Source organism: Corvus kubaryi, unplaced genomic scaffold (genome assembly GCF_017639235.1).
Source record: "Corvus kubaryi isolate FWS band 111438036 unplaced genomic scaffold, C.kubaryi_AGA036_p1.0 75, whole genome shotgun sequence".
In the NCBI taxonomy this organism is placed as follows: Eukaryota; Metazoa; Chordata; class Aves; order Passeriformes; family Corvidae; genus Corvus; species Corvus kubaryi.
Genome location: NW_024582062.1, coordinates 868,531 through 895,468, shown reverse-complemented (window position 1 = coordinate 895,468; position 26,938 = coordinate 868,531). Strand labels below are relative to the sequence as shown.

Sequence of the window (26,938 nt, the reverse complement as noted above, 5' to 3'; positions counted from 1 at the left end):
TCTCTCCTCCCTCCCCCTCCAGACTGCTGCTATCGGATCTGTGATGATACGTGATCTCCTGGATACAATCACACACACACACACAAGTACCAGGCACTCCTGCTCAGCTGAGCAAAATGTCTTTCTCCTAGAAGTGGTGCTCATCACAGCCTTCAGATCCTTGACGATGTTGCCATGCTTTCCTTCCTGCCTCCTGCCTTTTGCTGGCTTTGCCTGCCTGCTTTTCCTGCCCGGGGGTCATCTTTGCCCTGCTGTCTGTAGCTGTATGGACTACCACACCATAGACTGCCGGGATCAAGGACTCCCAAGTGTTCCTAATCCCTTTCCATTGGATGTACGGAAACTTCTTATAGCTGATAACAACATTCAGGCGATACCAGCTGACTTCTTTATATTTTATGGAGATCTAGTCTATTTGGACTTCAGGAATAACTCCCTCACCTCTTTAGAAGAGGGCACTTTTAGCAGTTCTACCAAACTGGTGTATTTAGACTTAAGCTACAATAATTTAACACAGCTAGATGCTGGGATATTCAAATCAGCAGAGAAACTGATAAAATTGAGCCTTGGAAACAATAACCTGGTGGATGTGGATGAGGCTGCTTTTGAGAACCTGGACCAGCTCCAAGTGTTAGAATTGAATGACAATAATTTACAGAGCCTAAACGTGGCAGCCCTGGAAGCGCTGCCCTCCCTGCGGACCATCCGCTTGGAGGGCAACCCTTGGGTCTGTGACTGTGACTTTGCCAATCTTTTCAGCTGGATACAGGACAATGCATCCAAGCTCCAGAAAGGTAAAGCTCTGTGGCTCTCAGTGCAGTCTTTGTGTCTGTGTGTGGCTGGGAGGGCAGGAGGGTTCCTGCTCCCATTGTCTGTGTGCTGCCTGCAGTATGCTCAGGCTGTAATTGCATGCTTTCAACAAACAAGCCCATTAAATCCATGTTGGCTCCTTTTAGCAGCAGGTCCTCCTCCCAGTTAAGAAATAAAATTTAAAAATTAACCCCTAATAATTTTGATTTACAGACTAAACTTACATAGGCAATGAAAGAGCCTTTTCAAATTCATTCAGCCCAGAGCTGGTTCTCTTCCAGACTTCATTTTCTCTCTGGTAAATATGTTTTCTACAGTAAGCCCTTTCAGCAGCTAAATATTCTGTGCCAGCTCCTTAGGAAAACTGATTTTCCTCTCATTTTGCTGCTCAGTTATAAAGCTGCTATAAAGGAGTTAAAGCCCCATTTTGTGCAACTGTGATTTTCAGCCCATTCCTGGAAGTATTCTGTTGTGATGCGCTGTGTTTCAAACACTTCAGTATCTCGATTTTGGCTCTTTTCATTAAAATAGCGCTGCTTCCAACATGAGAAATAAATTGAAGTGGCTTTGGAACCCCCCAAAATGTAAGACATATAAGCCTGGTATTTGAGCCAGTAATTTTGAGAAAGGCACAGGGGGGCAAAATAAAAGTGTTAAGACTGCCATGTCTAGGGAATCCAGACTCTTGCTCCACATGTCCCACCAGACCCCAAAGCCTCTCTTAATCCAGCTTTAGCAGGAGATCATCTCACAGTTCATGTCTCCCAACAAGCACCAGGGCATAAAGTCCTGCCACTGAGCAGCACCAGCTGCTCCCAAAGGCAGATTGCTGGGAGCAGGGAAACTTTGGGAGGGCCCCAGAGGGGACACCTTCCACTGTCCCAGGGTGCTCCAAGCCCCATCCAACCTGGCCTTGGACACTTCCAGGGATGGGGCAGCCACAGCTTCTCTGGACACCCTGTGCCAGGGCCTCCCCACCCTCACAGGGAAGGATTTTTTCTTCATATCCAATCTAAACCTACTCCCTGTCAGTTTGAAGCTGTTCTCCTGTGTCCTGTCACTCTAGGTTCAGACTCTGCAGTCAGTTATTCATGTTCTTCCCATGCTTGTGACCTTGGGTAGCATCTTTCTAATACACTCATCTATGTTGCCCTGAACATTCTTAGCTGTAAGTGAGGTGTTTTAAGGAAGAAGTTATTTGAGGGAAAAGTGTTGGGTTTTTTCCTCTCTGTCTCAGTGAAATTTTGATCTTAATTCTTTCTAAACCAAACTGGGCCTATTATCCCACCTTTCCTGATGCCTTAGCTAAAGTTTGCTCAGTTTGAATCAAGTATTTGCCTGTTTCTAATGCTGAACATCAGTTCACACAGCAATTCACTTTCCCCAGGCTTTTACTGAACTTCCAGGTTGTTCCCCTTGATCCTGACTAAGTCTGTTCAGTCTGAGTCTGTCCTACCTCTTTCTCTGCTGCACCCTTGGTGTTTTAAAGTGTATCTAAACTCATGTCTGGAAATCTCAAGTGACTGAGCTTTCCCATAGCACTGCCAGAGTTTCCCAGTGTCTTCCAAGTTCAGAGATGCTTTCCCACAGAGTTTTCTCTCATCCATAGGTGTGTTTTGGCCAAATAGCTGAACAATTACTATCTTATCCAGATCTTCCAAACTTTAACTAAGACTTGATTTGGGAAGACAAAGAGGGAAGGAGCAAATATTCAAGTAGTTTATCTGATCAGAGCTGTCCTGCAAGGATTTGGATTTGTTCCCTGGAACGAATCCCCTGCTCTCTTTGCACCCAGCCATGCCAGTGAGAGATGTGCATGGATGCAGAAAAGCATCAGGGCTTCTTGTGAGATGCTGCCCCAAAAACAGTCACTGTCTCCTTTAATAAAGCACCAAAACATTCTTCACGAAGGTGAGTGCAAAACTAACCCCAAAAAGGAAAGACCGTCCCAATGACTTTTTGAAATACATGGCCACAGCTGCGTGCCTTGCAAAACAACTTTTGGAAAGTCAGAGTTAAACTATTAGAATTATGATTTGATTGCATTTTACGCCCAGTTTCCAGTTTTTAATGATGTCACAACATGATACCCATTAGGAACTGATTAAATTAGTGTTACTTGTCTGGTTATACTTATCGAAGGCCACGCTTCCCTAGCCTTTCCTGGGAAGAGTGGGAAGGGCAACTCACTAAACGCTGAGCATTCAGGCTCCCTGGCTCCTCCTGATAGTGCTGTAAGGCTGGAGACGAAGGATTCTTGCAGCAAACACACCAGGAAAAGTAGGGTAGCAGGCTTTCTGTCTGGAAATACAGGAGGAAAGATAGGGATGCATTTCCAGAGCCCAAGAAAAGATCTTGGCTGCTTCTGCTTTGGAATTCTGCAGCAGCTCAAGGGTTTGTGTTGCATGGCCTGTACACATGGCCAGGAGAAGGATGTTTGCAGACAGATTTAGGGTCTGGGCGTTCATTTAGATTCCTCACTTTGAATGACACCTAAAGTAGTTGAATGTTCCCATCTGAGGGAAGTTCCTCAGTAACTGAACCATTCACTAAGCCCAGCCACTGCTCCACCTCTCACTGCAGCACTGCAGGGAACTCGTCAGCCCAAGTTGCCCTTGGCTTTTGCAAAAGAAATACCAAGTGGATTTAAAAAGGGGAGTTTTGTCACTGTGAACTGAAATCTCAAGAATTGATCCTGAAGCTCTGTCCCTCTGTAATTAAGGTCTCTGGAGGACTCAGTGATCTAACAAAAGCCATACTTCAACTCATTAGTTTTGCAGGAGCCAGGTCCATTTTCCTCCTGGCATGATACCAGAAATAGCTTGTAAAGTTCTAACTTCTGCTGACCTGCCTGCCCAGCTGGCTGGAAAGGCTCTGCCTAGCTGAGCTGCTTCTGCTCATCCAATTGTCGCTTCACACAAACAGCTGGGATTTCAATAATTTTACAGATTTCAGCATTTATTCATCTCACCTAAATTTTAAGTAAAGGCTTAATTGGCTTTAGTTGAATACCCTTATCAGATGATACCCTCATCCTGGCAGATTTGCAGGCAGACATTAAAAAACTGCACTAAAAGTTTTGTGATTGAACCTAGCACTTTAAAACAGCAAACACTTTTTCTTACCATAAAGAGATATTAAAACCAGCATTTTCATCATACTGCAAAACAAAACTACAATTTTCCCCTCTGACTTGGTTAGTAATTGATTAAAAACAAATTAGTGAGAGTAGTGCAAAGTAGGCAAAGGAACTGTGAAGATCAGTGGGATGGTGGTAAGTGGAAAAAATAGAAGAGTTCTTTTTCCTGGAGAAGACAAAGTGTTTGCTGTGGGTCACAATGGTTAAGTACAACACTTGAAAGATTTTCTGTAGAAGGATGTTTGGTTATGTAGGCATTTGTTGCATCTGAATGGCACATGGTGGCAAATGATACATATTAAAGCCTTCCCATCAGGAGGAGTATGGCTATCAAGAATATGGGATTATCTTTTTGGAAATAGAAAAGTTGCTGTAAGATCTTTATCCCTACAAAGGGAGCTATGAAAACTTTCATGGAAGGTTTTACTCCATGGGGCCATGAAAACTCATAGAACAAATAAATACCTTGAAAGAACCAATGCCTAAGTTGGTCTACAAAAATACACTCAGCGATTTCTCGTATTGGCCAGGCTTCCTTCTGCTTTCAGAGCTTGTCGTTCCTCGCATTTATCTTGGCTAAAAATGCACTTTTCTTTCTTTGCCTCATCTCTTAACCTAGTTCTTTTAGTAATACTATTTGAAACTCAGTGCTCAGCCAGCCAAAGACTGTCACTGGTGCAAATGACTACAGAACAGATTCCATTTCAGTGTTTAAATACAAAGGGCTTTGATGGAATAATTTTTTGCTGAAACATCTTGTTTAAAATTAGTGCAAAAGACATTTCTTGAATCTCTCTGAGGTTCCCATCAGGATGAAGGGACTGGATTCAGATAAATGCCTGTAACAAAGCAATACAAGTAATCTCCAATGGCCACATTGAAGGGTTTTGTTGACATCCCTGTTGCTGATTTTTATTTTCTGTGCACATGCTTTGGGCAGCTGGGCCTGTGACCTTGTTTGCTAATGACTAATGCATTTTTAACATCACTTTTAATTAGAGCTTAAGTATTCCTTGGAGTGTGACTGTAGTGTCTCCTTTCTGTCATCTTGCCCTCGTTTTGCTTTTCACTTCTTTTCTTCCCTTTATCTTTGGGAAGTTGTATACAGTTTCTGGGATTATTTAAATTATTTGTTTCATTATTTAAGTTCCCCATTACCCATTGCAAGAATTAAAAATTTTGCTGCTCTCTACAAAAACAGTATTAGAAAGACTTTTAGCAAAGGTTTAGACTGAGCATTTTTATGGATAGCCTGTGTACATTTGTATTTCCAGGAAGATTTAAAAACTCATTCAGAAGTGGCCAGAGACAGAATTCTGAATAGATTTGGGCTGTGATAAATAAAATAGATATTCTGAATGTCTGAAATTGAAGTAGCCAAAGTTGAGGTGAGGATTGGTGCTCAGGGCTCATTTGGTCAACTGTTGCTCCTCTTTGGAAAGTTGTGGGCAGTGGCTACACATTTTTAAGATATTCCAAGAGGGTTTCAGTGTCAGTACTGACACAGATGCTGTTTAGCTACTTGAAATGCTTCTGTAGTTTTTAAGACCTCTTCAGTATGGATGGACAGGTAAATTCTGGAAAAGGGGCATATTTCCAGGTAAAGCCTCTCAGTGAAAAAGAGCAGGGCAGAAGGATGGCAGTGAGAGGAGGCAGGAAAAAAACCAAGAGCAGGTGACAGTGAGGCTGTAAGCAGGAAACTCAGACTGAATTCAGTCCTAAAAGAGAGATTCAGAAGTGAATCAGTGTAGTGAGAATCATAAAATATAATCATTTAGGTTGGAAAAGATCCCCAAGGTCATTGAGTCCAACCTGTGACCGATCCCCACCTTGTCCCCAGCCCAGAGCACTGAGTGCTATGTCCAGTCCTTCCTTGGACACCTCCAGGAATGGGGACTCCAACACCTCCCTGGGCATCTCCTTCCAGTGCCTGACCACTCTTTCCATGAAGAAATTCCTGCTGATGTCCAACCTGAGCCTCCCCTGCCACAGCTTGGGGCTGTTTACTCTTGTCCTGTCCCCTGGGAGCAGAGCTTGACCCCTCCCTTGGCTGCCCCCTCCTGTCAGGGAGGTGTGCAGAGCCAAAAGGTCCCCCCAGAGCCTCCTTTTCTCCAGTTGAGCCCCCCCTCGGCTCCCTCAGCTGCCCCTCACAGGAGTTGCCCTCTAAACCCTTCTAGACCCAGAAGAATGGAATGATTTTTCTAAGCCTGTTAAGAAATTTCATTCCATGAAGTAACCATCTCTTGCTTCTTGGCTCTTTCTGTGATCCCATTCCAAGCTGAGATCTATTGCATAACTTATTCTATAAATTAAACAATCTCTCCTTTCACTAGTCCAGGCCTTTACTGGATTTACAGAAAATATTAAATACTGTCTTTAAAACAAAGCATCATAATGACACGAGAGGACAGGTTTTGTTTAACATTTGAACCAACGGCCAGAGAAGAAACGGAGCGTTTTACAAGTCCTCTTGACTTATCAGTCTTTATTAGCACTTATTTGTTCATCTGCTGTGGAGAGAAGGCTCCTTAGCTTCATATACCAATATAGAACCTGAGCGAGCTGCAGCTAGAAAGGACAGGCTGTTCTGTCCATTGCAACCATCAGCTCTCCCCCAGTATCATGCACATGCTTCCACATCACCAGGACAGAACAGAAGATCTGAAGGAATTAAAAGCCCTAAGACATTTCACACATTCAGCAGCTTTTATCCCGCTCAAGCAGAAGCTCCTCACAGAAATTGTATTCCTTAACAAGCGCATCAAATCTGTTTCTATATATACATATATAAATATATAATTTGATCTCCCAGACATTTTCAGTAAAATGATCTGACTGCCACTGGCTTTTCACTCTGTTTCTTCCATCCTAAGGTTATTTGGAGTACTTCCATCTTTCACAGATTTAAAGATGTGAGGACAACATTTGCAGATGTGAATACCTGATGTTGAACTTTATATTTAGGCATTGAGACAAACTGCTAAGTACCCTCTGAAGTTGTTCTGCAAATCTTTAGGACACTTGGCCCTAAAAGTTTTATTTAAGGACCTAAATCTAGGCTTCAAGTTTTTTAAGCCTTACTGTTCTGATTGCTCGAGGCTATTTTCAGTGAAATCTCATCTCACTTCAGAGGCAGTGCCTCTCTCACTGCTTATTAATACATTTAATACATTTGTGACAGTGTTTAAGGAGACTAAGGCAAACCATAGCTGGGAGCAAAATACCACACAAGAAACAACATGCCACATTTAAACATTTCAAATCTGTGTCAACTACATTCACCAACATGAGGAAACAGCTAAATTCCACCCAAAAGGGCAAATACCAAATTTACTCTAAAAAAAGGCCTATTGTAGTGCTCTTACATGTACTGTATCCATAGTAATGAACATGTGTGCATGTAGCCCATTTAAACATTTATGGTTTCAGATATTTCTGTGGATGTATTTCCTATACATCCTAGTGCACGTTCCAGTGTGTGTTTGCATTATCTCATCCTGCTGCCTATTGCTGAACAGTAGGAAACTACTTCTCCTGGTACCTGCTTTTTGTGAACTCCAAAAGACCCCAACAGAATTGAGGCTTCTTTTTCTTCTTTTTGTTTTTCTCCTGTTTTCTTGTTTTGTTTTGTTTTGTAATTCAGCATCCAAAATTATAGATCTCTGTCTGCTAACAGACAGACCATAACATTGAAGTGATAATGAATTCCAGAAGTTCTCCAATAAGAGGTGTATTTAGCAGAGGGATTAGAAATAAGCAGAGACAGAAAGGCACAAGGAGTCCTTCAAAACAAAGTCAAGTGGACCTGGGGAAAGTGATGCCTCTTGATGCTTGTCTTTAGCTAGGGGAGTATAAACCAAAGCTCACAGAGCAGTAGGGCATCAGTCAATACATCCAGGGAAAACCCACTGCACAGCCAGGAGCAGGCAATGTCAGTGCACTCAGTGGTTTAAAAATTCCTCATCACAAGAACCTGTGAGAAATGTGGTTGGATTATGGCTACAAAGTCCCAGCAGGGTTCAGATGAAACAGGGCCTCTGGGCTTTTGTGGGGTTTTTGAGATGGTGAGATCCATCCAGTTATAACTTTGGGGCATTACAGCATTGTTGGTCTGTTTTCAGTAATTTACAAGGAAATTATTCATTATTTGCATGCAGACTGTTTTTGGGCTGCTTCCATTTTTAGGAGGTTCAGTTTTACAGGATTTAAAGGATTTCAGCCTGGGCATAGTCCTGTACAGAAACAAACTCAGAGTGGTTTTTAGGATCTAGCAGCCCAATTGCCTGTGATTTATTGGAAGGGTTTAAGTGCTGTACTTGGTGGAGTTGTACTCCTCTAATATAAGGCGTTCAAAGTCATATTGTTCTGAAACCTATTTGAGAATTTAATTCTTTTTAAAAACCCACCTTCCCTTTTAGCATTGTGGTTCTGGAATTCCAACATTTTCACACTTCCCATGTTACTTAGACAATCTCTTCCTCAGGGTATAGACCTGTATTTTCATCCTTTTTTTTTTCCAGTGTTGAGACAAGCCCGTGTAGAATCCAGCACCTGTCCCTTGCCTGGCACTTCAAAGCAATCAGTACCAGTGCAATACATCTGCTCCTTCTGATGACATAGCAGAAGGATACAGGGTGTGTGACATTGTCCTTTGGACAGCTGGAGTCATTACAGATAATGGGATGGCCCTGACCAAAATAACCCAAGCTGTGTATTTATAGCACACTCCCACTTGTTATTTCATTTACAATTTTGTTTGGTATGAAGAAGCAACTCCTTGAATAGGTTGTGGGCGCAATGAGGTAGATATATATAACTGTCATCAAAGGCTCTCTTGCTGCAGCCAAGCACTAAATAGCAAGCTGCTTTGAGATGCCCTTGACAACAACCAGGCTGGTCTTTTAAAAGAATAAATTCTACAGAATAAATAAATAAATAATTGAAAAATACAGAGCCCCCCGAAAAAACAATAAAAGCTATTACCATTCAAGTAAAAGTGTGTGAAAGCAGAGCTGAAGGGAAATGGCATCTCCTGTCCTCCAGAGGTTGTGTGTGGGGACAGGGATTTGCTTGAGCCAGTCTAGATGCAACAGAATCACACAGAGGAAAAAATCTACACTCTATAATTAATACTGATCACTTTCTAGAAGTCATTTGTTATTTCATTGTTCATTCAGAGGGTGTATAATGCCCTGGAATTACTTCCTGCCCAAGCAAAGAGCAAAGATGGATCTATTCCTGGACACCAATGCAACAGGACAGGTGGGGTACAGACCGTCAATTCTCTGCACTGTCATGTCATAAGAACAACCTGCTTGTAAATAATGTAAAGCCAAGGCCATGTTTCTATGGAGGGAAGCAGATGAAATGGGTTTGTCCATTTGCCATCTTTAGCAGATGTGTGTGACCTGCAGGTGATGATATTTTCAGGTGAACAGTTGGAAGCTCTGGTGCAACAACCACTGCATCAGCTTTGGGAGGAGAAATTCCTTGTGCCACCAGAGATAGAACTGCTGGTCTTACTGCTGTTCCAACTGAACAGTCTGTTCCAAATTCTCTTTGGAATCCAAAGAAAAGCTTCTGTTTGGCTGTATTGGGTTTTTCAACAGTGTCATGACCGAGCAAAAAGAAACATCCACCCAACAGGACGGAATGATCAGCGTTTCTTTCCTTCAGTCACTGCCACGTGCTTCCACCGAGCTCTGCAGTCTTCCCAGGCTGCTTCCAGCACAGCTTTAGGAGACTGCCCTGTGAGTGGATAGCAGAGTTCAGCTCACTCCTGTCTTTTGGAAAAGGTGGTGCACACACAGCACAGCTGAAGGTACAGCTGGGAGCGAGCGAGGCCCCTGCACTGGCCCCTGGTCTGTGGTGCTGTATTTCCTCTACTAGCATCTGTTATTCCCAACAACTAAGAATTCTCTAAAAACTTGAGGCCACACAAGCCTGTTGGCTTGTCACAGAATAAAGCAAGTAGCAAATTCCCATTTAATCTATTTGGTTTGAGAGCATGACCTAGATTCCAGTACCCATGGCTACATGGAGAGGAGCGTCTTTATTTCCCCTTATTGTATAATGAGTCTCAAAATCCTTACAGTACACTGATTCTCATAACAAGAAATACCCTCTAAGTGCCTTGGTGTGTTGCAGATCCTCTGCTGTTTGCATTCTGTGTGTTGTGATGTAAAGTGAAAGCATCAGGGAAATAGGAATAGAGCTCACAGGCTCAGCTTTGATCCATGGCAGAACTGCTGTTGGGAAGGAAGGAGCGAGCTCCTCTCCATGTCTGGGATCCTGGGCAAATGCTGCCATGGTAAGTTAGCTCTAAAGCCAAGGGCTGCAGTATGTAGAACTGCTCAAGACAAGAGTTTTCTTTTGGAGTCTTCTTTGCTCTCTTTTTTGTTCAATATATTCTTTTTCTACTTCCTTCCTTATGAAGGTCAGATCTGATATTCCATCCTATCACTCCAGCACAGAGGTATTTTAAATGCTGGCAGTTGAGAATTTCTTTTGCAGTTGGATAGAAATTTTAAAAACTAGAGTTGCTTATGGTCACCTGTGCCCTCTTTCTTTTGAGGAGCTTGAGTCAGCTGCTCTGAAAACAGCAATTCTCAGGAGGTCTCAGCCTCTGTTAGAGTGATTTCTTTTACAGAAACACAGTTGTACAGAAACTTTTGTGCTTGCTACAAGTGAAATGGAATTTGTGTCAGTGCCGTATTCACTTGGTGCAGGTTTTCCTGCCAAAATGCTGCAGTGATGTTTTCCTATTAGCAAGGATTTCCTCTTCAAATGAATTTGCAATATGTTACACTCATGCAACTGCTTTGATTACTGTCAGGATTATATTTATTTACTGAAAATATCTTTGCTTTTTAAAATCTGATGAAAAAGACACAGGTCTTGAAATTCCAGCCTATGGCTTTTGCCTCCTCCCTCATTTCTCATGGTTTTGAACACAGAAGGATATCCATCTGTCCCCCATTTTGCTTACTCTGATTGATGCCTAGAGCTGCTACTTCCAAGTCCTACTGAAATGAAAATATTATTTGGTGGCCAGCTCTCAGTTCTTTCAGTAGGCAGGTTTGCAGAAGGAGCTCAGTCAGAGGCCGCAGAGGACAGGTTTGTACCTCCTCAGCCTCTGCGTGCCCAAGTGCTCCGGGGTATCAGCTCGTGCACAAGACGTGATACAAATATTGCAGGGTCAGATTTCCAGAAGTCTCAGAGGATGTTTGAAACCATGTAGCTGCTTTCCCTTCCAGGTCAGTTCTGATGACAGAAAGTTTCACAGATCTCCAGAGGCAGCTGTGCTTGTTCACCATCTGCTGTGCACTCTGGGCTCAGGAAAACCAGCACGGCTTTGGGCAGCAGATTGCCTGCAGGAACCAGTGAGCCTTGGGCAGGCTGACTGCTGACACTGCTGGGGCAGCTCTCAGGATCTTCTCAGTCAGAAAAGCATGAGAAAGAGGAAGGCAACAGAACTTTAGGCAAACACAACAGATACAGGACAGCTTTTAGGGATCAAAATTTAATACAAAACTCATTGCAAGGTCAAGTAGGTCAGGGTGATAATTGGTTCCACTCCTTCTCAAATCAATACAACAGCTGGGCTGGGCTGGATCCAGACAATCAGTCAGGGCAGCACCATTAACTCGAGGAGCCCGGGTTTAATGGTAAAACATCGCATGCCACAGCTATCCAGCCACAGGAAAAACGGGATTCACAGTTGCAGAGGGAATCTTACTCCTTGTTTAAAGTGAAATCATGGTCCTATGGCAGAGCTGTACGATGGAAATGCCATGAGCTCTGTGTGCACACAGCAAGGCAGAGCCCACACCAGGGAGAACATCCAGGGATCATCAGTAGAGTGAAAGTGGATCAAGTAATTCAGCAGCAGTTCTCGTATCATTGACACACAATTCTTACATTTCCCCTTTACATTCATGTCCTTAATAGTGAGACAAAAGCTGCCTTGCCAGCAGCTCTACAGACTTAATTCACTTAGTATTGGTTCCATTCTAGCCCTGGTAAAACCCTCTCCTGATGCTCCCCCGTGGTGAATGAAGAGGCAGCTGGGCATATGCAGTGAACCGTGTGCTTTTACCATCCAGCATCCAACTGTATTCTCACCAGTTCATAAATCTGGGGGTTTTTGCTTTCACTACAAAGAACCCAGCTCTAGGCATTCTCCAGTAATGCAGGGGGGAACAATATCTGTCAGTTTGCATGGCATCAGGACAGCCAGAGAGAAAAGGTGGAAACAGGTCACAGGCAAACAAGCATCCATTAAGCCCAAACTGTTGTTTGACCAGAAAAAAAAAAAAAAAATCCGTAGTTTTGGAACGACATTGAAAGTAATGTAGAAGGGTGTGGAAGGAACTTCAGTATCCCTCTTACCCTGTTTTGGAGTCAGAGTTTGTGTTCAGATGGAGTAGTTGGGAGTTGCTTTCAGGTCTCCAGGTTTAGATGCATCCAGGGTTCAACACTGACTTTTTTAAATCTTCCAAATCATGGTCCTAGATCACACCTGATCCCTGGAAGACTGAAGGTAAAATAACTTAATTTCCAGGATCTGCTCAAAGGGGTTATGTAAAGGCTTCTGGATAGTGACAAGTGTTGTTCCATTTTTCCCTGAATATTGTACAATTTTCTAAACCTGGAATTAACCCTAAAACAATTCTTCAGCCATTCAATCTCTGACCCAGACCAACAGAAGAATTCATCAATATTCTGCTGATTTGTTTCCCTTTCCACTTCCTTGCAGGTCTCCATGAAATCCAGTGTTCCCTGCCTGTGGAGAACAGAAGGATCTTTCTGAATGAGTTATCTGAGGTCAGCTTTAGTGAATGCAAATTCAGTTTGTCATTGACAGATCTTTTTATCATCATCTTCTCTGGAGTCGCCGTGTCCATCGCTGCAATTCTCTCCAGCTTCTTCCTGGCCACCCTGGTGCACTGCTTCCAAAGGTGTGCTCCCAGCAAGGACGACGATGATGATGAAGACGACAGTGAGGACTGAACTTAGTTGATATCCTTAAGTTTCCTTGGTTTGTCAGTTACCAGATCATCAGGCAAAGTCTATGAGGAAAACAAATAGAGTAAAAGCTTTAAATGTGACATAAACTCACAATGTGTAAGGATCCCTTCTAGCCACTGATGGTCACAGGCAGGAATGGCAGATCTGAGACTGTCACCTCTGCTTGCACATGTACCCTGGTGCAATCAGACCAGGTTGATTTCCATGGTCCTTAATCAAACACTGCATTTAAACTTGAAGATTGAAGGAAAAAGGAGGGAAAAGCCACAAAAAGCTCCAGTGTTTTAAAAGATGGGTTTCCAGATTGTCTTGATGAGATGCAGATTCTTATAAGTGCTTGAAGCTTGTTCTAAATACACTTTGAAAAGGACTGGATGAATGGAGATGTTTCAGCTGGAAAATACAGAAGCAATTTAAAATAGTGTTCTTCCTAGACCTAAGTACTGGGAGATTCTATTAAAACTCACATAAATTTGTAAGTAGCGAAATGCAATTAAAATGATTCCTAGAATTATAGAAAGCGTGAGAAGAAGGTTGGCATTTTCCCCCTACAAAAGTTCTCCCAAAGCATTCATCCTGCATTTAATGACAGCAATTGCAGGCACCATTCAAAAAAAAAAAAAAAAAAAAAAAAAAAAATTCTGTAAGTGAATATGATTCTGGGTCTGAGTCATCCACTGCAGATGCCTGGCAAGTCTTTAAGTCTTTGGTCATGGCACAGATCCTAAATATAACATCCTTTTGCATTTTTAGATGCAGAGAAGTAAAGGATTTCCCTCCCCATAATGCTCAGCATCAGTAACTGTTGCAGCATCCAGTCCATTTAGCTATTTTAAAGCACTAAGGGCTATATTCTGCTCCTGGTTATACTGGAATAACCCGACTGAGATGAACACCATGATCCAAATTGGCAACTGTATAAACAAGAGTGAAATCTGGCCCAACATATTTCTGACTGTATTTTAGATTTGTCAAAACTTGAGCTCTTCTATATGACAGTAGATATTTTTGTTAAAATTTAAAAAGACATTTATTACAAGAGATTTTTGGAATAGTGCTGGACAGCTTTTTAGGATAAGTATATTTTTAAAATATTTGTAATGGAAATATTTTTTTAAAGCTCTGTGTATTTAAATTATTATTTAGACTAGCTGTGAGGGCTTAAAGTCATGAACAACACAGTAATAAGCAAGCTAAGGACTGTATGCTATTATAAATAGAGCTGATAAAAAGTAGCATTTGTTTAACTACTGTAAATGCTATTATTTATTTAAAAAGCACTCTTTGGTTAAAATACTGCCTTGCTCAGTAGGAGGGAATCACCCTGGGTGATCAGGGGTGACAGGGTCCAGCAGACACGTTCCATCAGCACTCCTGGTGATCCCCACCCAACAGAGATCAGCTGGAAGACCTCCAGCAAACCACTGTCTGTCCGTGCCTCAGTCCCAGTACCTCTAACGTGACCACCACACCGTTTATCCCTTTCAAGTGCTTTGGGGTTGCAGGGGGAGGGCTCTGCCCCGGGGCTGTTCCTCAGGATCAGCCCTGTCCGGCTGTCCCGGGGTGCAGTCGGGCTGGGCTGAGCCCGGGCCAGTCGGGCTGCAGTGGCAGCTCTGGAGTTGCTCCCTTGGCTGACAGGGCTTGCACTGGGTCTGCACCACGCTGAGGTCACAACCAGGAGGAGAGTGTTTATTTCTGCTCTCTGGACAGCTTATTCAATGCACTTATTGCTTCCATTGTTAGGATTATTACTTCAGAAAACACACTGAGACAGAGTTAAGTAGGACAGTGAGAGGCTGTTGTGTATCAATACTGTCTTATTCTATTCCGATTCCTTCAAGAAAAATGAAATGACATGATTTTCACTGTGTAGTGCCATGATTATAAACAACACAAATATATTTATTATTTCAACCTGGGGGTTGATGTTTATTTGTATGTGGGAATGAAAAAGGACAAAAACTCTGCCTGATTCACCTTTTATAAGGGAGGTTTTGTGGGGTGGTTGGAAACACATGTGGCCCAGTGCAGTTCCTGAGGCACCTCCCTTTCCCACAAATATGGATTCATTATCAACAGTTTTATATTTAGAGGTGTGCAAAGTGTTCAGTCATGGAATAGGAAACTGGGTCACACTTATTATGTACTCAAAACTTGCAACCCTCTAGCAAAATGATCTGTCCTACCAAACTTCCCAGGGAGTCACCAGAGGATGTTTCAGCAAACATCTGCCCTGCCCCTGGTAATGAATTGATGGCTTTGTGCCACTGTCCTGGAAGGCTTGGTAATTTTGCAGAGGTCACATATCAAACCCAACTATTTTGACTGGGTTTTGCCCTCACTTGCAGGTTCACCCTACTGCGGTGCCTCAGAAGGAAGATGTAGATTTGTTTATAGTTTGTAACTTTTTATTCAACCCAACACAAAGCCCTGAAAGCCCTGGTTCTCTCTGGAATGTAGCAGCCTCAGAACAGCGAGGAGCACACCAAGCTGACACCCACATAGCACAGCACAAGCTGGAGAGCGAGGCTTGGGAAAGCTTTATATTGGGAAGCTGCTATTCTGGATACTGCATCACACCGAAGTGATTTTGCAATGTAGGGGTTTTTCTGGATCAGAAACTTTAATGATATTCCAAAATTCTATTTTTCCCTATAAGTAATGTAAATTTCAGAACTATTGAACACCTCCAGTTAGTAATATTGATTCATTGTCAGCACCAGCAGTTGCCAACTATTAATACTGATTTTTCATAATTCTAATTGCTAGTAAGTGAGACAGAACTTGGATTTAGTTCTAACTGGGATTTTTCTAATTTTACGGAATCTTGAGAGCAAACCACTCTCCTGTTGGAATATTGCCAGAGCTAGTGATTGCCATAATGATCCCCTGCAAAAATTGAAAGCCAATTTCATCATCACTAGAGAGTGGCCTGTGGGCTGCATTACTATTGCAGTTCTAGCTGCACAAAGGTATAATACAGAGCTAATACCCTCTCCAGGTTTTTGGACATGGGGAGTGTTCCTGTGCAGGGATGTTTCTGTGGCTGGGATGTAGTGAGCCTGCACTCCCTGCTCGGGCTGCAGTGACCCACATTAGGATCAGAGAAGTTACTGTGGTGTCAAGTTAGAGCTGAATTTAGCTTCCCTTTGCTCCAGCAGCACTGCCCGTAGGTGATTAGAAACGTACTGTGCAAAGCTCTTCATTTACAATTTCCCTTCTAAAATAGCTTCACTTTCGTGCTGCTCTCTTTCACTGTCAGAACCGAGCAGACATTTTACCTGCTTCAAGGGGAAGGAAAGATGCTCTGTGTGACCCAAATAAACTGTTGCAGGCTCCAGGAGCCAGGAAGCAGCTGCCACACTGCCTGCAGATATGTCTCCTTGATGAAATGCTGGAGCTTGGTATGTGTGAGGATCCAAAAACTGTGCAAAAAAACAAATCTGCATGATGTCATTGAGACAGTCTGACTTTTAGAAGTGTGCACATGGGTTTTAAAAAACTGTAATCCACAAAACATTAAAATAAAGATCACCTGAAGCAACTGTCCAAACGCAGCATTTCATCCCCAGTGAGCCACCATCGTTCTGAGGCAGCTCCTGCTCTGGCTCTTGCTCAGACATGGACATTAATGGGTCAGGTTTTACAGAGGCATAAAATGCACTGGGATACCTCAAAGGGTGGAAGCTCCTTCCTCTGGAAGCTTCTACAGAGGACCACACTGCTTGCCTACCTCAGATAAGGAGTTGAGAGTGACCCATTATACACTGACAGTTAAAATTCAGCTTGGCATACTGAAAAATGACAAAAACTGGGCTTGTCTTTCAGCTGTGGGAAGAGCTGTGTGCACTCACCTGTGCAGGCAGAGAAGGTGTGTGACAACACTGGAGATTGCTGTAACTGTCCCCCCAGTAGAGCCCCAGAGGAGGAGCAGCAGCTGGGGGGACCTGAGCTGGGCCCTGTCCTTCATCCCCAACCAAGGTCCCTCTGTGCTGGCTGCAGACCCAGGGCAGCAGCTCTGTGCAGGACCTTCCACTGACCCAGTACTTGCTGCCAACCTGCTCCGTGAGTAAATCACTTTATTTCCAGGGCTGGCACATCCAAGTTCAGCTCACATCTCCCAAAATAAAGGAGCAGGGCTTTCATAGTGTCCAAATCCAACCATGCCTCTGAGAGGACAATGTTCAATCACCTGTGGTTTAACCTGTTTCACTGACCTCCCATGGCACTGGGATGCTTGACTGTGGAGGAAAGCCCTTGTAATTCATCATGGTGAAGGTGATGTTGGAATGCTGAATCCTTGTGTAGTCTTTCCAAGAAGAAACCAGAAATAATACACCAGGAAATTAAATTTCTTGGAGAATAAGATCTGCCAAGGGTTCTGAGAGCCAGGCAGCCTGTGACACACACGAGCCACCAGAACCATTTATTATTTCATGTCCTCCCTGTCACCATTGTAGCAATAGAGCCTTGACATAGAACTGTAGAAAACTATGGAGGAACCACAAATATTATTAATGACAACTGATGCTTTGTCACAAAAATACCTGGTTTTGTAATCAGATTTGTGCTCTCACATTGACATCATCTTCCCTTTTATGTCTTGGTTTCTGTATCTTCATATCACAACTGTATCTAAAACAACAGAGTCCCAGTTTGGTGCTTCCTCTAAGCAGTGCAGCAACACAAATCACCACAGCAACAATCAAACCAGGAAAACCACAGGTCCAACTATCTATCCAAGCACCCAGCTACCACTGTAAAGAGTTAGTAGGAAAAAAAACCTATTGAATTTTGAGCTGACAGAGAGAGCAACAGCAGCCCCTCTGTCACAGAGCAGGACTTGAATTATGCTGTGTCTCCCCAGTTCCCAGCAGCTCTCACACCCCACCCAGAGCTCCCTGACGCCATGTGGAGTTGTGTAACTCTGGATCAACAGCACATAATGTGCTTTTTTGGGGCTTGTCAAAAACCCTACCAGTAAATACTTCAGAGCAGGCTTCTACTGTTTATTTTGTGGCATGTAAAAGCTTGCAGGGAGGTGGGCAGCAAGTAAGGAGTGAACCTTACTCAGCTTGGGCCAGAGTTGTTCAGCAGAGCCAAGTTTGCTTTGAAGCTGCTTTGTTTTCATCTCAGAGCTGCTTTTTTACCAGTTTCTGTGAGCAGTGGTGAGCTCTGAAGGTCACACCCAGGTACGTGGTACTACCGAGAAACTCCCTGGGCTGATTCTGCCCTCTGATTATTACCCATGGTTGATACTCTGGGCTGGCAGTGATGAGATTGAAAAAAAGAGCACCAAAGCAATTAAAAGGGACTTAAGGGCACTGGGTTGAGTGGGGCTCTGCTCAGTCCCTTCGGTGGCAGAGACAAGTGATGAAAGGAACAGGAGAGCCCACATCATCAACAAGTGGCTCAAGGTTTGCCATCGGAAGAATTTTAGGTTCTTTGATCACAGGGCATCTTTTACCGCACCTGGCCTGCTGGAGCCAGACGGGTTCCATCTCTCTGTTAAGGGCAAAAGGATTTTAGCCCATGAATTGGTGGGACTCATTGAGAGGGCTTTAAACTAGATTTGAAGGGGGAAGAGGATGCAACCAGGCTCTCCAGAAGCAAGCCCAGGGCTGGTGAGCCAGAGTCAGGGTGAAGTCAGCAGCCCAGCTGAAGTGCATGTACACTAACGCACGCAGCACGGGTAACAAACGAGGAGCTGGAGGCCGTGGTACAGCAGCAGAGCTGTGCCGTAGTCGCCATCACGGAAATGTGGTGGGATGGCTCGCGTGACCGGAGTGCTGCAGGGGATGGCTACAAGCTCTTCAGGAGAGACAGGAGAGGGAGAAGAGGTGGAGAGGTGGCCCTTTATATTAGGGAGGCTTTTGATGCCATGGAAATTGAAACTAATGACGATGAAGTTGAATGCCTCTGGGTAAGGACTAAGGGGAAGGCCAACAAGGCTGACATCCTGCTGGGAGTCTGTTATTGACCACCCAGCCAGGAAGAAGAGGTGGACAACTTATTCTACAAGCAGCTGGAGGACGTTTCAGGATCACCAGCCCTTATTCTTGTAGGTGACTTTAACCTACCTGACATCTGCTGGGAACTTAACACAGCAGAGAGGAGGCAGTCCAGGAGGTTCTTAGAGTGTGTGGAGGACAACTTCTTGTCACAGCTGGTGAGTGAGCCCCTCAGGGGAGGGACTGTGCCAGATCTGCTGTTTGCAAACAGAGAAGGGCTGGTGGGAGATGCGGTGGTTGGAGGCCGTCTGGGGCAGAGTGATCATGAAATTACAGAGTTTTCAATATTTGGTGAAACAAGGAGGGGCATCAATAAAACTTTCACACTGGACTTCCAGAGGGCAGACTTTGGCCTATTCAGGAGACTGTTTGAAGAATTCTTTGGGAAGCAGCCCTTGAAAACAAAGGAGTCCAGCAAAGGTGGGCAAAACAGAGATCTTGAGGGCACAGGAACGGACTGTCCCTGTGTGCCAAAAGATGAGTCAACGAGGCAAATGTCCAGCCTGCATGGGCAAGGAGCTGATGAAGGAACTGAGGAATAAAAAGAGGATGTATCATCTTTGGAAGGAGGGTCAGGTATCTCAGGAAGTATTTAAGGGGGTTGTTAGGGCACATAGGAAAAAAATTAGAGAGGCCAAAGCTCAGTTAGAACTTAATTTGGCAACTTTTGTGAAGGATAATAAAAAAGTTTTTACAAATATATTAATGGCAGAAGGAAGGGTAAGAACAACCTCGGTTCTCTACTGGATGCAGGAGGGAATTTAGTGACTGCAGATGGGGAGAAGGCGGAGGTGTTCAATGCCTTCTTTGCCTTGGTCTTTAGTGGAAAGACGGTTTGTCCTCAGGACAACTGAATTCCTGGGCTGGTAGATGGTGTCAGGGAGCAGGATGGTCCCCTGTCATCCAGAAGGAAGCAGTCAGAGAACTGCTGAGCCGGTTGGATGTTCATAAATCTATGGGACCGGATGGGATCCATGCCAGGGTGATGAGGGAGTTGGCAGATGAGCTTGTGAAGCCGCTCTCCATCATTTACCAACAGTCCTGGCTCACTGGTGAGGTTCCAGCTGACTGGAAGCTGGCCAATGTGACAGCAGGGAGTCACACAAGAAGGGTAGGAAGGAGGATCTTGGGAATTACAGGCCAGTCAGTCTGACCTCGGTACCTGACAAGATAATGGGACAGTTTATTTTGAGCGCCATCACACAGCACCTACAGGATGGCCGGGGGATCAGACCCAGCCAGTGTGGGTTTAGGAGAGGTAGGTCGTGTTTGACCAACCTGATCTCCTTTTATGACCAGGTGACCCACCTGGTAGACGCAGGAAGGGCTGTGGATGTTGTCTGTTTGGACTTCAGCAAGGCCTTTGACACTATCTCCCACAGTGAACTGGAAAAGCTGCAGCCCACAGCTTGGACAGGAGCACTCTTTGCTGGGCCAAGAACTGGCTGCATGGCTGGGCCCGGAGAGTGCTGGTGAACGGTGCTGCATCCAGCTGGCGGCCAGTCACCAGTGGTGTCCCTCAGGGGTCTGTGCTGGAGCCAGTTCTGTTCAATATTTTACTGACGACATGGATGAGGGTATTGAGTCTACCATCAGTAAATTTGCAGATGACACCAAGCTGGGAGCGTGTGTCCATCTGCTGTAAGGTAGGAGGGCTCTACAGAGAGACCTGGAACAGTTGGATGGATGGGCAGAGTCCAATAAGATGAAGTTTAATAAGTCCAAGGGCTGAGTTCTGCATTTTGGCCACAATAACCCCCTGCAACGTTATAGGCTGGGGGCAGAGTGGCTGGACAGTGGCCAGGCAGAAAGGGACCTGGGGGTACTGGTTGACAGCCAACAGAACACAAGCCAGCTGTGCCCTGGTGGCCAGGAAGGCCAATGGCACCTGGCCTGGATCAGGAATAGCGCGGCCAGCAGGACCAGGGAAGTCATTCTTCCCCTGTACTCAGCACTGGTGAGGCCACACCTTGAGTGCTGTGTCCAGTTCTGGGCCCCTTGGTTCAGGAAGGATGTTGAGATGCTCAAACGTGTCCAGAGGAGGAAGACAAGGCTGGTGAAGGGCTTGGAACACAAGCCCTGTGAGGAACGGCTGAGGGAGCTGGGGTTGTTGAGCCTGGAGAAAAGAGGACTCAGAGGTGACCTTATCACTCTCTACAACTCCCTGAAAGGTGGTTGTAGTCAGGTTGGGGGATTGGTCTCTTTTTCCAGGCAACCACTGACAAGAGGACACAGCCTTTTACACTGCCAAGGGAAATTTAGGCTGTTACAAAAAGGTTTTTTACTGAAAGAGTGATAAAGTTCTGGAATCATCTGCCCAGGAAGGTGGTGGAGTCACGGTCCCTGGACGTGGTTCAAAGATTGGATACGGCACTCAGTGCTGCAGCAGCCAGTGAGCCTGTGGTACAAAAGACAAAGAGAGACCACTGGTGAGACAGTCCCCAGTACCAAAGATTCCTCGCTAGGTTCGGGTGAACAGAAGAGGCTTCCCCCAGAATGCTCTGCCCTGCTATGTTAATGTACCCCAGTTCTGCTTCCCTGGTTGGCCCATTGGCCTCTCCCCCCCTTGTTACCTTATATGTTCCTGCCCTAGAAGGTTCTCCACTCCAGGTTCCTCCCATTGGCCCTCACCCCATTGCCACTCCCTCAGAGCTTCCTATTGGCTCCCATACCCTAGTCCCGCCTGTGTACCACCCCCATGCCCTCAGATCATTGGTCCCTGATGCTCCCTCTTCTCCCATATAAAACCCTGGACCCTCCATTCCTCTTTGTCTTCGTCCCTGGAACCCTTCATGAGTGTGGCTGCATTAAACTCCTCCCATGGAACTCCATACAAGGACCCTTCCCGGTTCTTTATCATTGACCCATATGGAGCTATCCGTGCGTGTGTGCGTGCACGTGTGTGTGGTGGTCCTGCCAAGTGGCTTCGCTTTGGAGACGCTTTTAGGAAGGTCGCGGCACCTCATGCTCCAGCACCGACCAGCCGCAGTGGACGGTACGGGAAAAGTGCCATGGCTTAGTTGAGGTGGTGTTAGAGCATGGGTTGGACTCAGTGATCTTGAAGGTCTCTTCTAACCTGGTGATTCAGTGATTCTCTGATTCTGTATTGTCTATTTCCAGCAGAAATTCATGTCAAGTGAATTTTCAAAGTTTAGTGCTCCCAACCAAAGCACCATTTGCCTGTTCAAAAGCTTTCATTTGAACATGAAATGTGAGATGTCACTTAGAAGGTTGTACAAAAATCTCTTATCAGCTCAGAAATTGTTAAGTCAAAAAAGTCCATCCAGACAATAGTGCTGGCAGGTTCTGCTTCAACCCTTCCAGAGTGTGAGGTCATTCTTCGAAGCTGACTTACTATCACTGGAATATCAGTGATTAGGTTTGGACTCCTCCTTTTTCTTCTCCTGGTCATACTTCTCACCAACTGGCATCACTCCTTAGCCTCTGAAAATCTGGCTTCAAATGTGAATTTGGATCAAGGGAGGAAATGACCAGAACATGACCTTGAGGTCACTTTGGTCAGTTCGGCAAATGCATCGAGATGCCCTTTTTATGTCTATGAACTGTACACATGAAGATGGGAAAACACTTCTCTGAGCTCCAAAAGATTCCATATAAGCACAGCATTTGATGGCTTTAAAAACACAGGGGCAACCAGAAGGATGAGAGAGATGCATGGTAGATATCATTAAAAAGGAAAATGAGGCATAATTAGATTGACTTGTATTTTCATAGAAGAACATTATTTTTCGGTTCCTTTGTTGAGTACTTAACCTTAATTTCCACGTGGTGATGATAAAATCTACAGATTGGCAGGGGACTGTGGAGTATTAGCTATTGTGAGTTTAGACTTGCAGTATCCTAACCAATAACCTGCAACATCTGCCTGTCCAAAATAATTCAGTTGTCTTATGACTGTATTATTTAAAAACAAAACAACCACTAAAACAAGCAAACAAAAAACCCCAAAACCAAACCCCCCTAGTTTGCATCTTTACCAGAAAAAGGAGTGTTCTGTGAGTAGTTTCACTGGTTTCTTCCTATGGCAATTCCTAAATGTCATTATATTTACTGACCTCGGGAGTTTGGTAAAAAGTGACAGGAGAGAGTTATAGAAAAACTTACCTGGTATTTCTTTCCAACTTGAGGTAGGAAATTCTCAAAGTCTAATTCTAAATTATGTTTCCGAGAGTGGTATCATGTTGTGAGTGCAAATTGTTCTCATCTTAAAAAAAACCACATCATCTTTAAAACAAAAATTTGAAGAAAAAGATGCTTTAGGGATTTTTCAGTCCAGAATGGCTTTTTTTAACAATCAAATTAAAATAAACCCCACAATGTAGGGTTTTAAATGAAAGCAGAAAGTGTTCGAACCATAAATTCATTAATATTACACTGTATGGCAGGGAAGTGACTACAGACCTAATATTTAATTTATATTATTCCTTGAGGGAACGGAAGTCATTAGGCTGAGAAGTTGGTATTGTTTTTGAGGAAAGTATCCCATGCAGGCTGATTCCTTCAGGTTTGGGGTATGGGATGCAGATTATCCACCACAGAGCACTGAGGGGTTTCTGAGACTGTGAGTGCATCAAAGTAGGCAACTGCTTTCTGTTTGACCTGAGTGTGTTGTGACAAAAGAAGTTGCAGTTGGCTTCAATCCTGATTTCAGTGTTAAGTGATTTTGGATCCCATCCAGTAGAATGGTGCAGCTCCATCCTCTTCACTGCTATGATACCCTGGTTTACCTGGTGAGGAAACTGCCTGGGCACTGGGAACTCTGCAGTCATGGGGGTGGGGACATTTATTCTCCACATTCTCATACAGAAAGAAGGAAAATAACTCTTGTGTGGGCCCTTTGTCCTGGTGATCTGAGTGCATGGGAGTTACCTGGGTTTGTGGTGTCTGCACTGGGGGGTGAATCCTAATATTATTTAGGGTGATAGGCAGCATTATTTGGAGATTGCAGAGGCCATACAGCTTTTCCAGCTGTGTTCTGGATCCAGGGCTCTGCTCTGTGAAAGAATCTGAACCACTCCCCAAAACTCGACTGCAGCCCTTGTGCTGAAGTCACACAGAAGGTGTCACTGTCTGGTAATCACTGTCCATCGCTGGCCTAGTTTGCTGATGGATTTATAATGAACATCTTTAACCTCAGCCTAGCCCAGCCATCTGCTCTGGGAAGCAAGCTGGCACTTCAAAGCCATTTTCTGCTTCAAGGTGTCTCCTTGTAGTCCTACAAAACAAACAGTGAGTCATCTCCTCCCACCAGGCTACAGCAGGATTGTAACCCAGCTCTGTGAGGAAAGTCCCTCATGCTGCTGGCTCCAGAGCTGTGTGTGACTGAGCACAGGCACCAAACTTGAGCATTTTTGCTTCCCAGCTGAATCATAGAGGGATGCCACACAGATCTCTGGAGGGATGTGAAAAGGGTGAAGACTCTGGCCCATACCTACAGGCAACAGGGAAAACCCAGCACTCATCCAACCTCCCCGTTGCAGTTCCTGATGAAATTCTCTCCCGATGAAATTCTCTCCCTGCCTTTTCTGTGTCTCCATCATGATCATAAATTCCTGAGACTTCATTCTTAAACTTTCATGGCAACTGTCCATTTTTCTATTTAACAGGATGGCTCAGAAAGGGAAAGTGTCAGTAAGGGCACTCACTTCATTAATGGAAATCGTTTTTGGGTTATGAAATTGCTCTCCACCTGCCTTCTGTTAGCAAAAAGGAGTCTTCGTCAAGTCTGCCTTCTATTGCAGCACTAGAAAATTAGGGACATCCAATCTTAAATGGAAAAGTTTAAGCAGCTTTGTCTCATAAAGTGACGTCTAAGACTTGTCTGTCTTTTATTCCATGTTCTTTACTAGATGATCCCCCTTGCTGCCACCTTCAAACCAAGCGATTTAAAATGGATCGGATATTAAAGCTTTAAGATCAAGTTTTTAAATAAATGAAATGCTATCAGAACTGTAATAGCAACAGCTGCTGTGTCTGCCAGCTGGACTGTAGATTAATCACTCCATCAAATCCCACTTCCCACAGTCCTGCACTTGTTTCTCTGCCTTCTGCCCTCTCACCAAATCCCCAGCACAGACCCGATAGAGGGATGCTCCCCGTGGGTCACAGCCGGCTCTGCCGGAGCCGTGCAGGGAGGGATCTCTCCCTCTGGGCTGCCAGCACAGCACGGACCCTGCACTGAGCCTGCTTTGCCTGGAATGTGCTTCCTGAAGGCCCAAAAGCAGGAAGGAACAAGAGCTCAGGCTTTAACCTCTGTAGAAGCTTTTGTCTCCTGCCTGCAGCCGCGAGTAGGAAGGAGCTGTCTCTGTCCTTCCCAGCTCCCCAGCGGGTCTGTGGGAGCCTGGTTTTGTAGGTGCTGGGAAAGGACTCAGAAGGCAGAGATCCTGTCTGCTGAGCTGCTGCTTGTCTTCAGAAAAAAGAACTTCTGTATCACTATAGATTGAATATGAACTATGTCAAATGTAGTTCATGAATGATGTCACCTTGCAGAAGAAGAACTTGTCCCCTGCTCACTCTTCATTCAGCACTATGGTTCAAAGCACTGCCAGATACCAGCCAGTTCACCAGTGAAACAAATTATTTCCAACTGAGTCATCTCAGAAGACAACTTGTGGTTTCAAAATGTCACATTTCTCTCTGACCTTAGCTTTACGTAAAGTTTACCAAAAGAGTTCGATACGATTTCCTTTTACATGAAATTGAATTTTTTGGCTGACCAAGGTTTATGTGTCTCTCTTTTGGTTAAAAGAGCCATTAGAAGAAAATTATTTTTAGTGAAACTGAAAAGACCATTTCTCTGATCTGTGCATCAGCTGCCCAATGAAGAATTGATGATTTATTTAGGTCTGTGCTCTCACTGCCAGCAGTGCAAGTAACACAGTGAGCAGCCACGGATACGGCAGTTAACCTCTCTATTGTGTGTTTAACCATCTGTAAAATGGATATGATACTACTTACCTGCCTGACACAGCTGGACAGAGGCTTAATTTTTAATCAAGCTCTGTTAAAACACTTTGAGCTCATTGTATAAAATATGCACCAAGAAGCAAAATAGTTTTATTAGGGTATTAGGGCTTTTATAGCTTATATTATGTTCCAAGAGTCATATACAGTGAACTATACCAGTGTTCTAGAAATAACATAAAAAAGGAAAGAAAGTATCAAGAAGCAAAAGAGATGTACTGGGATGGACTTTGTGACAGTCTAGGTTTCCTTCGTCCCTATTAATTATACATGTGGAGTAACTTGTTAATGCATTTCTAAAGACATGTTGACACAGGCTCAGCCCTCTCTCCTGACCACAGGCTTTTGAATTAATTTAACCAGGAGTAGAAGAACTGGACAATGTAGTTGAAGGCATTTCTATAAGAACCAAAGTGGACCAGAGGGAACACAACAGATTTCCTGGGTCTGAGAGAGGCAGTAATGAAACACCTGCGTGGGAGCTGGGTATGAATAATTTCTGTACAGGGCCCTGGCATTACATTTCAGGCTGATTGTCCATAGAATATGACCAGGTATTATTCTCCATGTTATTTCTCCACCCCCTATGCCCTCCAACACTTACAAAAATAGTGATAACAAACCTAAATTTTACTAATAAAGTCCTTAAGTCCTTCAGAAGTTAAGTTAATGCTAAAATATAACTGTTTATATTTAACAGCCAATGGAAATGGAAACCAACAATTAATTATATTTCAACAGATTGCCTAATAAATGCTACAGTATTTAAACCTTCCCTAATATTTTTAAGCAAATTTGACACTCTGTGTGCAGGAACAACCCCCCCAAAATTACTAGTAATTACCTGTAATTACTGTTCATTTCTGCAGCAGCGGAGGGGCAGTGTCTGACGTGCAGTTCTGCTCTGGGAAGTGACTGCAACCGTAGTTTTAGGAGGTTTCCTTATCACAGAATCATGGAGTGA

At 44.2% G+C, this 26,938-nt stretch overlaps 1 protein-coding gene and 1 long non-coding RNA gene across 2 annotated transcripts; one reads left to right on the top strand and one right to left on the bottom strand.

Annotated features, from left to right (window-relative positions):
* Window positions 1–14,893, top strand: LRRC38 (leucine rich repeat containing 38). Its single transcript, XM_042051391.1, has 2 exons — window positions 1–794; window positions 12,708–14,893. Exons 1-2 carry the CDS (start codon window positions 44–46, stop codon window positions 12,959–12,961), a joined length of 1,005 nt encoding a protein of 334 aa, XP_041907325.1. The 5' UTR covers window positions 1–43; the 3' UTR covers window positions 12,962–14,893.
* On the bottom strand, window positions 6,274–26,938 carry LOC121675726. Its single transcript, XR_006020202.1, has 2 exons — window positions 26,819–26,938; window positions 6,274–13,020 (listed from the first exon to the last, which is right to left on the bottom strand). It is a non-coding gene; the product is annotated as an uncharacterized LOC121675726 (long non-coding RNA).

Coding starts and splice junctions, on each gene's coding strand:
- LRRC38 (XM_042051391.1), top strand. CDS start 44: ATGATACGTGATCTCCTGGATACAATCACACACACACACACAAGTACC. Junction 795..12,707: donor TGCATCCAAGCTCCAGAAAG/GTAAAGCTCTGT, acceptor ACTTCCTTGCAG/GTCTCCATGAAATCCAGTGT.